Source organism: Fukomys damarensis, unplaced genomic scaffold (genome assembly GCF_012274545.1).
Source record: "Fukomys damarensis isolate Sample0158 unplaced genomic scaffold, DMR_v1.0_HiC HiC_scaffold_32, whole genome shotgun sequence".
In the NCBI taxonomy this organism is placed as follows: Eukaryota; Metazoa; Chordata; class Mammalia; order Rodentia; family Bathyergidae; genus Fukomys; species Fukomys damarensis.
In genome coordinates, this window is record NW_022900944.1 from 44,085,310 (window position 1) to 44,097,024 (window position 11,715).

At 41.9% G+C, this 11,715-nt stretch overlaps 1 protein-coding gene across 3 annotated transcripts in view; it reads left to right on the plus strand.

Moving 5' to 3' along the window:
• Hsd17b2 (hydroxysteroid 17-beta dehydrogenase 2) overlaps nt 1-11,715 on the plus strand; it is a 61,509-nt gene that overhangs the window by 45,215 nt on the left and 4,579 nt on the right. For all 3 annotated transcript variants that reach the window (XM_010618344.2, XM_010618343.2, XM_010618345.2), the window contains one exon: nt 10,600-10,737. In XM_010618344.2, the coding sequence (XP_010616646.1) occupies nt 10,600-10,737 (138 nt within the window). The remainder of the gene's footprint in view (nt 1-10,599; nt 10,738-11,715) is intronic.

The window sequence follows — 11,715 nt, forward strand, 5'->3', positions numbered from 1 at the left end:
GAGAGAGAGAGAGAGAGAGAGAGAGAGAGAGAGAGAGAGAGAGATTGTGTGCATGTGTCTGTGTGTGTTCTAATGTGAACAACTGTTTTAGAAGAATTTCTTATTGGGAAGTTCTTTGCAATTCCCAGATAATAATCGCTGTTGACTGCTGTGTGTTTTTGTTTAGAGCCATTGGTTTGTTTAAGAAATGAGCAAGAGAGAGGGAGAGAAATGAAAGGAAGGAAGGAGGGAGAGAGGGAGAGATTTATGTAGGATGAGGACGGGAAGGAGAGAGAGATTTATGTAGGACGATGACGAGGAACAACCATTTTAATTTGTATGAGAACTCTAAAGTATTTCTAATTTCTTGGAAATGAAGCAAGTAGATATCAGGAAACCACCCACTTGCAGTATCTAACCTTTGTCTTTGTTCTGCTCTTGGCCTTTGTGTTTCTGACTTCGGTGGAAGCTTCACCTCTCTCCGATGCATGGAGCTCTCTGGTTCTCATGGCAAAGTCTCACACACTCTCTGACTCATTTATTCAACAAATGGCTGATCACTACCTTCTCCTCAACATTTGGACAAGGAGGTTTTTCTCTTTTCTGTCTTTGTTCTCTCTTTGACCTTGAGCAGCTCATTTGTTCCTAAGACTTGACTTTAGGTGCCTCTCACATGTAGACTGTATGTCGTAGGCCTAGAGTCTGGCTTACATTGGCAACTCAATCAATGAAGACATGCTAACATGTGAATGAGTCAAAAATGAAAAATAAATGAGTAGTGGATGAATTAGGACCCTGCAATACCAAGGGTGCCGTTTTGTATATCTTCAGCTTGGTTTCCACCCTTTTTCCAAGGCACGGATTCTTACTCTGTTGTCATATAGTTCCTGTGAATTAAAACTCTGAGTGTTAAGTCATACATCTCATTCTTATTTTCAACCTCTCATTGTACAGATTCTTTATCCCAGGCTTACTTTTCCAATTTCTTGGATCAGCACCAAGTCAACATTGCTACTGGCCTCCAAAGCTTACTCTCCTGACTCCTTTCTGCCCATCTTTCTGATCTTTTACATTTCACAGCTTTGAACCTTCTTGATTTTTTTCACTCCATGTCTTCCCCCAAATGTATGAATTCTTTGGCCCAGAACCAAAAAAACATGATTATTATAAATTGTGTTTGCTGGTCAGAGTGTTTGTTGGCCTGTTGTGTTCACTTGTCTGGGGCTGTCATGAGCAAACCAAAGCTGTCCCAGCTGTCTCCTTGCTTCACTCCTGTCCATCCTTTTCTCCTCCCACCAGCCAGCTCCTTCCCTCTCTTTGAGTTTCTCCTTCTACTCCAGAGCCCTGGATCATGGATGACTCCTTATCAAGTCTTTGACCCCTTCCTCTCTGACAGGATCTAAGAGTCAGAAGGGCAGGGCTCTCCATTCTTACTACCCAGTAGACTGAATCTCCTGGAACCCCCAAAGACATGTGACCTCTTAAACTACAACTTTCTCCCCATACCATGGAGGAAGTAAGAACACTGACCACATAGAGATGCTCTGAGGCCTAAATGAAACAATCTACATAAAGACCTAAGCACGGCTCTTCATGAGTAAAGGCAGATAACCCAACAGGTCTCCTCTCCCAGATTTGACCACATCCACCTTGGGAGATTTTCTTCCTGTGGTATCACATTTATCATCCCACCTACACCAATGGTAGAGCTCTTTAACCTCAGTCTTCCCAAGGCAGTTGGATAAATATTTAACCAAGCATCAGAAGAATTGAGATGCAACTCTTTGATTGTACAAAGGATAATTGGAAAATCTTTCTGCTTGGGAGGTCTAAGAGACTTTTTATGGCCTGCTTTCCTCATAGAAAATCACTGAGTAAATATTTGTGTGCAGCTGTGTGCTGTGCTTGCATGAGCAAATCCAAAATAAGCCTTTCTGAAATGACCCAGGCCACGGGGTTTTGAGTCAGTAGTGATTGGAATCTCACTCTTCTATTATTAGCAGGAGACTTGGGGTGGGTTACCTCACATATCTGTCCCTCTGTTTCATCTTCTGGCCAATTGGTGCTGATGTAGCACTTAGGCAGTGTATTTTCAAGAGCCCTACAGTGTCTAAGGTAACATCTCTCTACTTCTGTCCTTTTGACGTTTTAAGGAGATGGATAATTCTTTCTGTCTTGTGCATTACAGGGTGTTTGGCAGCATCTCTGTCCTTGACTCAGTAGATTCTAGTAGTACCCATCTCCCCATTTTGACAAACTTTCAGACATTACCACTGATTATTCTCAGATGTGGTCTTAGCTGTTGATTTAAATGTATAGCAGGTCATGAGCATGAGCAGTCCTGAGTATATAGAAAGTACCTGTCTTAGTCTGTGTTGTGTAGCTGTAACACAAAACCTAAGACTAGGTACTTTACAAAGAAAAGATGATTTAGCTTAAAGGTCAAGAGTATGGCATCAATGTTTGGTGAGAGTTCCCAAGGGCAATGGGTGTGTATATAATGAGCATGTGCTCAAGAGGGCTAGCTGAGGTAGCCAAACTCATTTCGTGGTTCCACATACCTGTGGAAACTAATCCAGCCCACAAGACCTAATCCATTCCTGTGAGACAGCATTAATTCATTCATGAGGGTAGAGACCCCATGACATTATTTCCTTCCCCTAGGCCCCAGTACTTTAACAGACCTCAACACTAGGGACTAAATTTCTATCATGGGAACATTTGGGGGACAAACCTTATCCAAATCATAGAATACCCTAAGAAATGGGACCTTTCTACTAGGGTACACTAATAATGATTACCCACCACATCAAACTGTTTAAACTACTTTAAAATTATTTTAAATTAAAGTGGGAGATGCTTGCTAGTCTACAGATTAAAGGGATCCAGTATAGTTCAAGGTTCCAGGCTTGTACTTACAGTAGAGTTCAAGGTTTGTTTTAGCCCAGAACTGACCATGGCATTATTCCCAGATTTCTTGTAAGCTGGCTGCCTTGAGGGGATCATTTGGCAAATATACAGCTGGTCCCTCAGGTGCTCACTGGCATGACCAGTGGAAATTGGCTGCAATTTTCTTTCCACATTCTCTTCAGGGCTATTGTGGGGCCATAGGAAGAGGATAGAGCAAGATTGAGTTAACTTCTTGCTGTGTTGTGTTTGATATTTACATGCCTAGAGTCACTTAATCCTAACATCTGTAGGATGCAGACATTAATTCACTTTTTAGATCAAATCTCTACATGCAGCTAATACGTGATGGAGTTAGGGTTGAAACTGAATCTATCCATTTTCCCTCAAATACTATGTTCTTCCGACTTTCCCAGGCCATTGAACAGGAACATATCAGGCAAGCAGGGGACATAAAATATAAACCTGAATTCTGCTCTGCTTAAATGATGCCTGGGAAGGGTTAGCAATGTAGCGCTATCTCCTACACCAGTGCTTCTCCAACACACTGTGAGTGAGCCCATCAATATGTAGAACCTGAATTAGTCGATCTAGGTGGAGCCTGAGATTCTGTATCTCTAGCTCTAGCTTCTAAGTGAGGCCAATGCTGGCCAACACTTCCAAGCATTAGCTGCATGAAAATCATGAGGAAGGGGCTTCTAAAAATGTACTTGCTGGACATGAAAACCACAATAAGGTGCCGCATCCACTAAGATGGCTGTACAAAGCAAGGCAAAACAGAAGCAATGCAAGTTGGGGAGGATGTGGAGAATCAAAACCCTCTTACCCTACTGGTGGGAATATAAATGATGCAGCTGCTATGGAAAACATTTGATACTTCCTCAATGAGTTGAAAAGAGAATTACAGTTATCAATTCTACTCCAGGCTTTCATCCAATAGAATAGAAAACAGGTGTTCAAACTAAAACTTGTATGTGGATGTGCATTATTCATGATAGTCAAAGGTGGAAACAACCCAAGAATCCATCAGTGGGTCCTCGGGTAAATAAAATGTGGCACATCCATACAATGGTGTATTTTTCAGGCTCAAGAAGGAAGGAAGTACTGACTCATGCTGCAATGTGGATGAACTTGAAAAACATTTTTCTCAGTAAGAGGAGCCAGGCAAAAAGGCCATATATTGTATAATTCCACTCACCTGAAATACACAGAATAAACAGACCCACTAAGTCAGAAGGCAGAATTGGTAGTTACCAGGGGAGTGGTGGCTTAGTGAATATGGGGTGATGAAAATATTCTGGAACTAGGTAAAGGTGCTGGTTGCACAATACTGAATATGATAAATGCCATTGAGTTGGACACTTCAAAATGATTAGTGGTGAATGTTATATATGTTTTACTATAGTAAAAGCTTTTTTCTGGGCTCTACCTCCAGAATTTCTGACTCAATGGGTATAGAGGGCGACATGAAGATTTGCATTTCTAACAGATTCTCAGATGATGCTGCTGGTTCTCAGTCATATTTTGAGTAGAGAGGTCCTAGACTTTAATTTTGATACCAAGCATCTCGTCACAGCCTCAAAGATCATCAGGTTATAAGGTAACCATCCAATGCTGATTTGAGTTTCTGCTAAGCATGCAGTACCTAGCGGAAATTTGCAAATCAGCTTTTCCTTCATCATGAGATTGGTTTGTATTCTTCAGGTTGGAAAAGTACAGTAGAGGGATGAGCTTAGATAGTTGAGTTGACTGGGTGTCCTTGAGGAGGTAGGAATTGGTTTAGAAACCTCATGATATTCTCCTGAGACAAGGTCCTGCTAGTCTCGTCTTTGGAAGATATTGGTGAATGAGTAAGCCATTGTGGGTGTAGGGCCTTGGTACCTTTCCTCCACAGCCTCAGGCTGAAAGTCCAGGATATCTCTGCCCTGCACCCTACCCTGTTTTGATAGAGTACTTATTCATAGAGCCTGTTCTCTCTCATAATTCATATGTAGTCACATGTTAGCTTTAGGTTATAAATAGAAGAATCTTCATGTAGGTGTTGATCATTATTACAGTGAGGAGTTTTGAGATCTTGTGTTATCTCAAAAGACATCAAGACTCTAACTGGTAGAGCCCTAAGAAACATTATTAAGTGGCATATACCATACCAACAGTCAGGCAAAGACCAGGTCAGAGCCTGTTCTTGAACAAAGAGAGTCTCCAAAAGTCTTTTTAATTTCCAAAACAGTAACTTGAAGTGCTTCATTTTTAGCCTCGCAACAACAGATTACTCTGCAGAGGAAAGACAAGATAATGACGAGTAGCATGATAGACAGAAATGCTGGATTTATTCATTTTCCAGATAGAAGACACACGCAGGAAATATAGCCATTGAGTGGCTGGTTCACGAAGGCCGAAGAGACAAGGGTGCGGGGGAGTGTTCATAGTGCGTCCATGAGGTCGGGGTGGGGAGTTTGCCAAGCTGTGTGTGGTTGGTTCAATCCAGGTCCTGTTGTTGACTGGGTGTATTAATCTGTTCAAGTTGCCATAGGAGAATAGTATGGACTGGGTGACTTAAACAACAGAAAGGTATTTTCTCACAGTCTAGAGGCTGAAAGTCCCAGATCCAGATGTCAGAACAGTTTCTGGCGAAGGTTTTCTACCCACTTTGTAGATGGCCACTTTCTATATTCACACATGGTCTTTTCTTGGACATGGCGGGGGAATGGGAGGGAAGGGAAGAGAGAAAGAGAGGGAAAAAGGAGAGAGGGAGAGGGAGAAGGAGAGAGAGAGAGAGCGAGAGGAGAGAGAGAGAGAGAACAAAAGGGGGCCAAACATAATGAACCGATTCCCAAGATAATGGCATTAATCCATTTACTCTACTCTGCCCTCCTGGCCTGGTCAACTCTCATCAGGCCCCACCTCCCAACACTATTAAGTTGAGGAGGAAACTTCTAGCACAGGCTTTCGGGGGACACATTTAAGCCCAAAACTTATTATCCACAAGGCAGAGAATCAACATGAAAACATGTTCAGAACTATGTGCCCCGCAATGTAATATTTCAATATTTAGTATTCAAAAGAATGACTTGAGTTGGTTTTAATGGTTTGAACTTCAGATTCTTGTTCAGTAGGTCCAGGGTGGATCCTTATAATCCACATAGTAAACAAGCACTGCCAGAGATTCTAAAGCAGATGCACTTATTACCCTAAGAAACACTGAACATATGGAGCCTTTTGGGCTGTTAAGATGGTATTGTGAATAACTTGACTCGCTCCAATAACAGGAAGTCTTTATATAGAGCTTACTTTGTGCCAGGATTTATGATAAAATATTAATTCATTTAAATTTCACAACACCCCCAAGATGCATGTACTATCATTATTCTTAATTTACATTTTAAGAAGCAGGGCCCACAAAGTGACTTTCCTGAGAACAGGAGGCTAACCAGTGGCAGAGCTGAGACGTGCACACAGATGGAGCTGGCTCCAGAACCCCAGTCTTAATGGCCGCCCTCTGCTAACCTGCCTTCTGGCCGGTGACCTCCATCATCTATAAAAATCATAAAGAAACGAAAACTTGGTTTAATCCCATAAACCATGGTTGCCACCCAGCCTACTGTGTGACTTTCAACAAATTGTTTTAACTACTTTGCCCTTTCTCAGCAACAAAAGGAAGTAGTTAGATTTCACATATAAAGATTTTGTGAACTAAGAATCACGTAAAGAAAAACCAGCTGGTCATCGGTGGCAAGAAGGGAACCAGTTTAATGAGAGCCGGTTGGATGCCAGATGTTTTGAAATTGCATCAGTTAAGCCTTTGGGTCCTTTGCTTCAAAGTGACTGGGTCAAATCTCAAATTAAGCCAAATCAAAACTAGAAGAAGAATTTACCAGTTTACCATTTGTCTGAGACCAGATTTGAAGATAAAGTCTTAATTTTCCCGATCTCTGATCCTCTCCAATTACTCCAATTCCCCCCTCCTCTCTTATTGCCCTTGTGATTTTCTTTGCTCACCTTATCTATGCTGTCACAAAAGTGACTCACTGGAAGCTCTAGTCTTTCATCAATGATGGTGTGACAATACATTCAAGTGCCCAGAAATCAATAATAAAACGCTTCCTTCTCCATCATTTATATCAGTCTCCAACCAAGACTGGGGCTCTATTTGGGTCACCGGCCCACCTCAAGCCAGTCTTTGTGACTAGATGATGAGGCGTTGTGATTGGCCAAGAAGGATGGAACTGCTAATTGACAGCCCTCTGAGTAAGGCAGGGGAATGAGGGTGGGTGTGTCTTAAGAGCTTTAAAAGTTATATGAGAATAATGATTACGATCGATGTGAACTATTCTAGGTGTATGCACTTCATTGCCTGTCTTCATATTTTAATCGAAATTTTATTGAGATAATTGTAGATTTACCTAAAATTGTAAGGAATATGAGAGATCTTGTGCACCCTTTACCTAATGTATCTCAAAGTTAAGATTGCACAAAACTGTAGTATGCAGCATAATGACATTGGTCCAGTTTACTCATCACATTTCCCATCTTTTACTTCTGTTTGTGCGTATGTGTCTGTGTGGGTAAAGTGTGTTTGTGTGTGCCTTCTTACAATTTTATATCTTATGTTAAATTAAAGTGTGTGGCCTTCAAATAATTAAAATTGTGCCAAACTCGAGACACTGTTACAGTAAGTGCCTCTCAAAATGGCCAATATTTCTATGAATATTGCCTTTTAAAAAACCAGGCCTGCACTACAATCCTTGCAATCTATATTCCCTCTCTTTGCAGAAATAAACTCGGTTTTTATAGGGGTCTGGACAAAGATCTACCCATGACAGAATGTGAGGCAGTGATTTAGGTCTTAATAAATGTTAGATGTGGATATGAGCCATAGTTTGTGATCTCAAATACTCAAGCTGAAAACTAACTTTTGGATGGAGATAGAACCCAGTCAAAGGAGAATAGAACTAAGAAGTTGGACGGATGAATTATGCCTGACTTGGGGGATAAAAAAGGCCTTAAAAAATGAGAAAAGAAGGAAAAGTGAAAAAAAAAAGCCTTTGTAAATAATGAGGGGAAGAGGAGTTGAAGGGGGAGGAGGGGAATGGGAAAAAAAGAATCAAGGTATATCATGTACAGGTGCAAATTCCCCATCCCTTATGATGAGTGTGACTGTATACATCTAAAATGTACTGATGAACTTAATTAGTTACAAAAGAGACTTGGGCAGGGAAAAAGAATCCGTTGAAAAATGCAATAGTAAGGAAAATAAAGGCACACATATATACAAAGTCCATGTTTGGTTTGGTGAGAATCACCAGAGGATGGGAAGGCTGGCAGAAACTGGGCACATGGAAAGATAAAACCAGAAAAACTTGGACTTCCTCCACACCTGAACAATTGTGCAAATGTCCTGAGGGTTTTTGGCCAAGTGAATACCTGCAAAGTCCTCCCTATCTATGTAGAGGTGTCTGTGGTTTCTTGAAGTACAGTGCTGCTTCTTTTAAAGTGAGATACAATGAACACACAATAAACTGCTCGTATTTAAAATATACAGTTTGATAAGTTTAGACCTATGTTAATACTCACAACACCATCACCACAACCAAGGCAGCGTACAGGTCCATCCTCCACAGAAGTTTCCTTGTTTCTCTTTTGAATCCTTTTCTCTTTTTCCTCCCCACACCCTGTATTAGTAGTCAGCTTGGGCTGCTGTTGTGTTTTAGACCAAGGCCTCATGCACACGGAGGCAGGGCTTTTGGAAGGCGATTATGTCATGGGGGCATTGTAGTTGATTTGCTCTTAGGAGGTGGAGCCTGGCTAGAAGTAGGTCAATCCAGGTTGTGACCTGGAAGGATGACTCCCTCTCTTCCACTCTTCCCTTCTCTCTCTGCTTCCTGGCTGCTGTGATTTGAGCAGCCTCTCCTTTGCCAGACCCTTGCACCGTGCTGTTGGCCATCTATGGGCTGAATCCACTAAAAATCATGGGCCAAAATAAACCTCTCCTCCTTTAAGTTGTGGGTATTGGGTATTTTGCCCCAGCAACAAGAGAGACTGCCATAACAAAAGGCCATATACTGGATGGCTTAATAAATAGAAGTTTATGTCTCACAGTTTTGGAGGCTGGAAGTCTGATATCAGGATGCCAGCATGTCAGGTTTTTGTGAAGGTCTATTCCTTGCTTGTTGATGACTGCCTTCTTACTGTGTTCTCACATGGTAGAGAGAGACAATGAGTAATCTGTCCTGTGTCTCAGAAAGGCTCTGATCCTGTCACAAAGGCTTCACCGTTATGATTTAACCTCATCCCGAAGGCATCGTCCCCAAATATCCTCAACTGGGAATTAGGTCTTTAGCATATGAATTTTGGGAGACGCGGTTCAGTGCACAGCTCTCCAACTTTGCAGGTAATCACTGATCTGTTTCTTTCACTAAACATTTGGATTTTCTAGAATCCTTCATAAATGCAATCAGAATAAAGAATAGGTATGCTTTTTTGTGTAGTTCTTTCATTTGCCATTGCAATTTTGAGCCATCCATGTTGTTAGATAGCTCATGTTCATTCCTTTTCATGGCAGAGTGGTGTTCCATCCTATGCTTGTAGCACAGTTCACCCATTCACCCAGTGAATGCTTCTTTGACCAGGGAAATCTTTAGTAAGACAAGGATCCCTGATGTCCAGGTCCAGTCCTCCTGGATGCCCTATGAGGTCCTCAGTGCTGTCAGCCCTCGCCGTTTTTGTTCTTTCAAAATGTCTTTGTCTTCCCAACTGGAATGTATATAGATCCATTTTCCAGTGCTGCTATGATAAACTGATAATGTGATAAATGTGGTTTAAAACAGTGGAAATTTGTTCTTTCATGGTTCTGGAGGTTAGAGATCTAAATCAAGATGTTAGCAGGACTGTGCTCTTTCAAGGTCTCTAGGAGAAGATCTGTCCTTATTTATTCCATCTTTGTGAGGCTTCAGCTGTGGTACCAAAAATCCAATTTTTGCCTCTTATTCACATAGCTTTCTAACCCTGTGTCTCTGGGTGTCTTCTCTTTCGATGTTTCTTCTAGTCATCATTAGAGTTAGGGTCCGTCGTAGTCCAGAATGATCTGGCCTAGCTATTACATCTTAATTGCATCTTCCTGGACTTTATTACAAACAGACCAGTCCCATTTTCTGGATTCTTTTGGTTCCAACTTGTATAGCTCCTTCTTTCTAGTGGGTCCAGTAACAATTTCAATAGCTCCTAAGCTAAATGTGATTTAGGTTGGGATAAAGAATATCTGTCCCAGCCCAGGCCAAGTTCTTTTTCATAGCTTCTTAGAGATATCCCCTACTTCCCCAGGGTGTATTCCTCACTGTAACGGGCACTAAACCCTATTCAAACGTGTGCTATAGGGGATTGAAGAGGGAATTGCTCCAAAAATATATCACCTGGAGTTTCAGAATGAAGGTGAATGGGTGCTGTTTATTCCACCACAGTCACATCTCACTTAAGAGTTGGGCAAGATCTTGTTTAGTCGTTGCACTAGCTGTGATGGAGGAGCCATAAGTGGTGGCTGCAAGGGATACACAGCAGGAGTGATGATGGGTATAAAGTGATGATGCCCTGCTTTTGTCTGCTTCCATCACCACTTACAGCAGTTACTAGCACACAGTTTGGTGGAGGTTAAATACTTATGGAATAAATGAAAACATCAGACTTGATTATTTTTTCTTCCATTTTTTTTCCCCACAGGAGGAGTCCCATTACCAAAGATGGCAGCTTACAACTCAACCAAGGCAGCTCTGACTATGTTCTCATCAATTATGAGGCAGGAACTTTCTGCATGGGGAGTAAAAGTCTCTGTGGTCCAACCTGGAGGTTTCCAAACAAGTAGGTATCTGAGCCTAATGTCCACTGTGCTCATCCTGGAAAAATCCTGAAGGTCCCCTTGGTCTGAGACAGCACAGAATGAGCCCCTCCGGGTTTTCAGAGATGGACAGCCAGTGATCAGTTAAAGAAGAGAAAACAGATTCTGTTCAGTCAGTATTTAGAGTTGCGCTCCATTCCAATGTGTGTAAAGGTGATTCAGGCTTTTTTAAAGGAAGAAGGGCAGAGTGAACAGCAGGGCCGAGTGGAGTCAGACACAAGAGAAAGTATGTAGGCTTGATCAGTGTGAATGTGAAGCCAGCATTCCAATCTACTGTACCTGCTAGGAACAGAGGCCTCTCCCTTCTGGCCACTCCATCTCAAAGGAGTGGCACTCAGTGCTTGAGGGAGATGCTTCTGATTTGCAAGATCTATCATCATCTGTCTATCTATCTATCTAATCTATTGAAAGAACTTTTGACTAAATGGTACCAGAAAGAAAGGCCAGAAGCCAATTAAGAGGGTGCGTGGGGTAGAACAAATAGCAGGTTCCCATGACCCCTGTAAGCCTTCCCAGCATGTATTTCATGCAGGGCCGATGTTATTTAGGGACAGGGCCTGACGCTGCCAGAAGCCGAAGTAGAATGTGGGCACCCCTAGCGCAGAGCTAGGCAGGAGTTATCACATGCCCTGTGTTCTGTAGTCCTCAGTGTCTATCAAAGAGAGGTTGGGATGGCGGACTTCATCTAGGAATTGAGGGGCAAGTATGCTTGCTCCTCTGCTGCCTTCCCTGGAGGGGTTGAGTGGGCTCAAAAGTTATAGCAAGCAGAGGCCATGATGGATAGAAACCCAGCAGGATATTTGTAGGACTCACACTCCCTTCCTTGGTGGTTGAGTTTTATTTGACCTATAGGAACATAGCACAAAAATGATCCCAGTTCACATAATTTAAAAAATATATAAATAGAAAATATAAAAATAATATATAATATATGATAATAT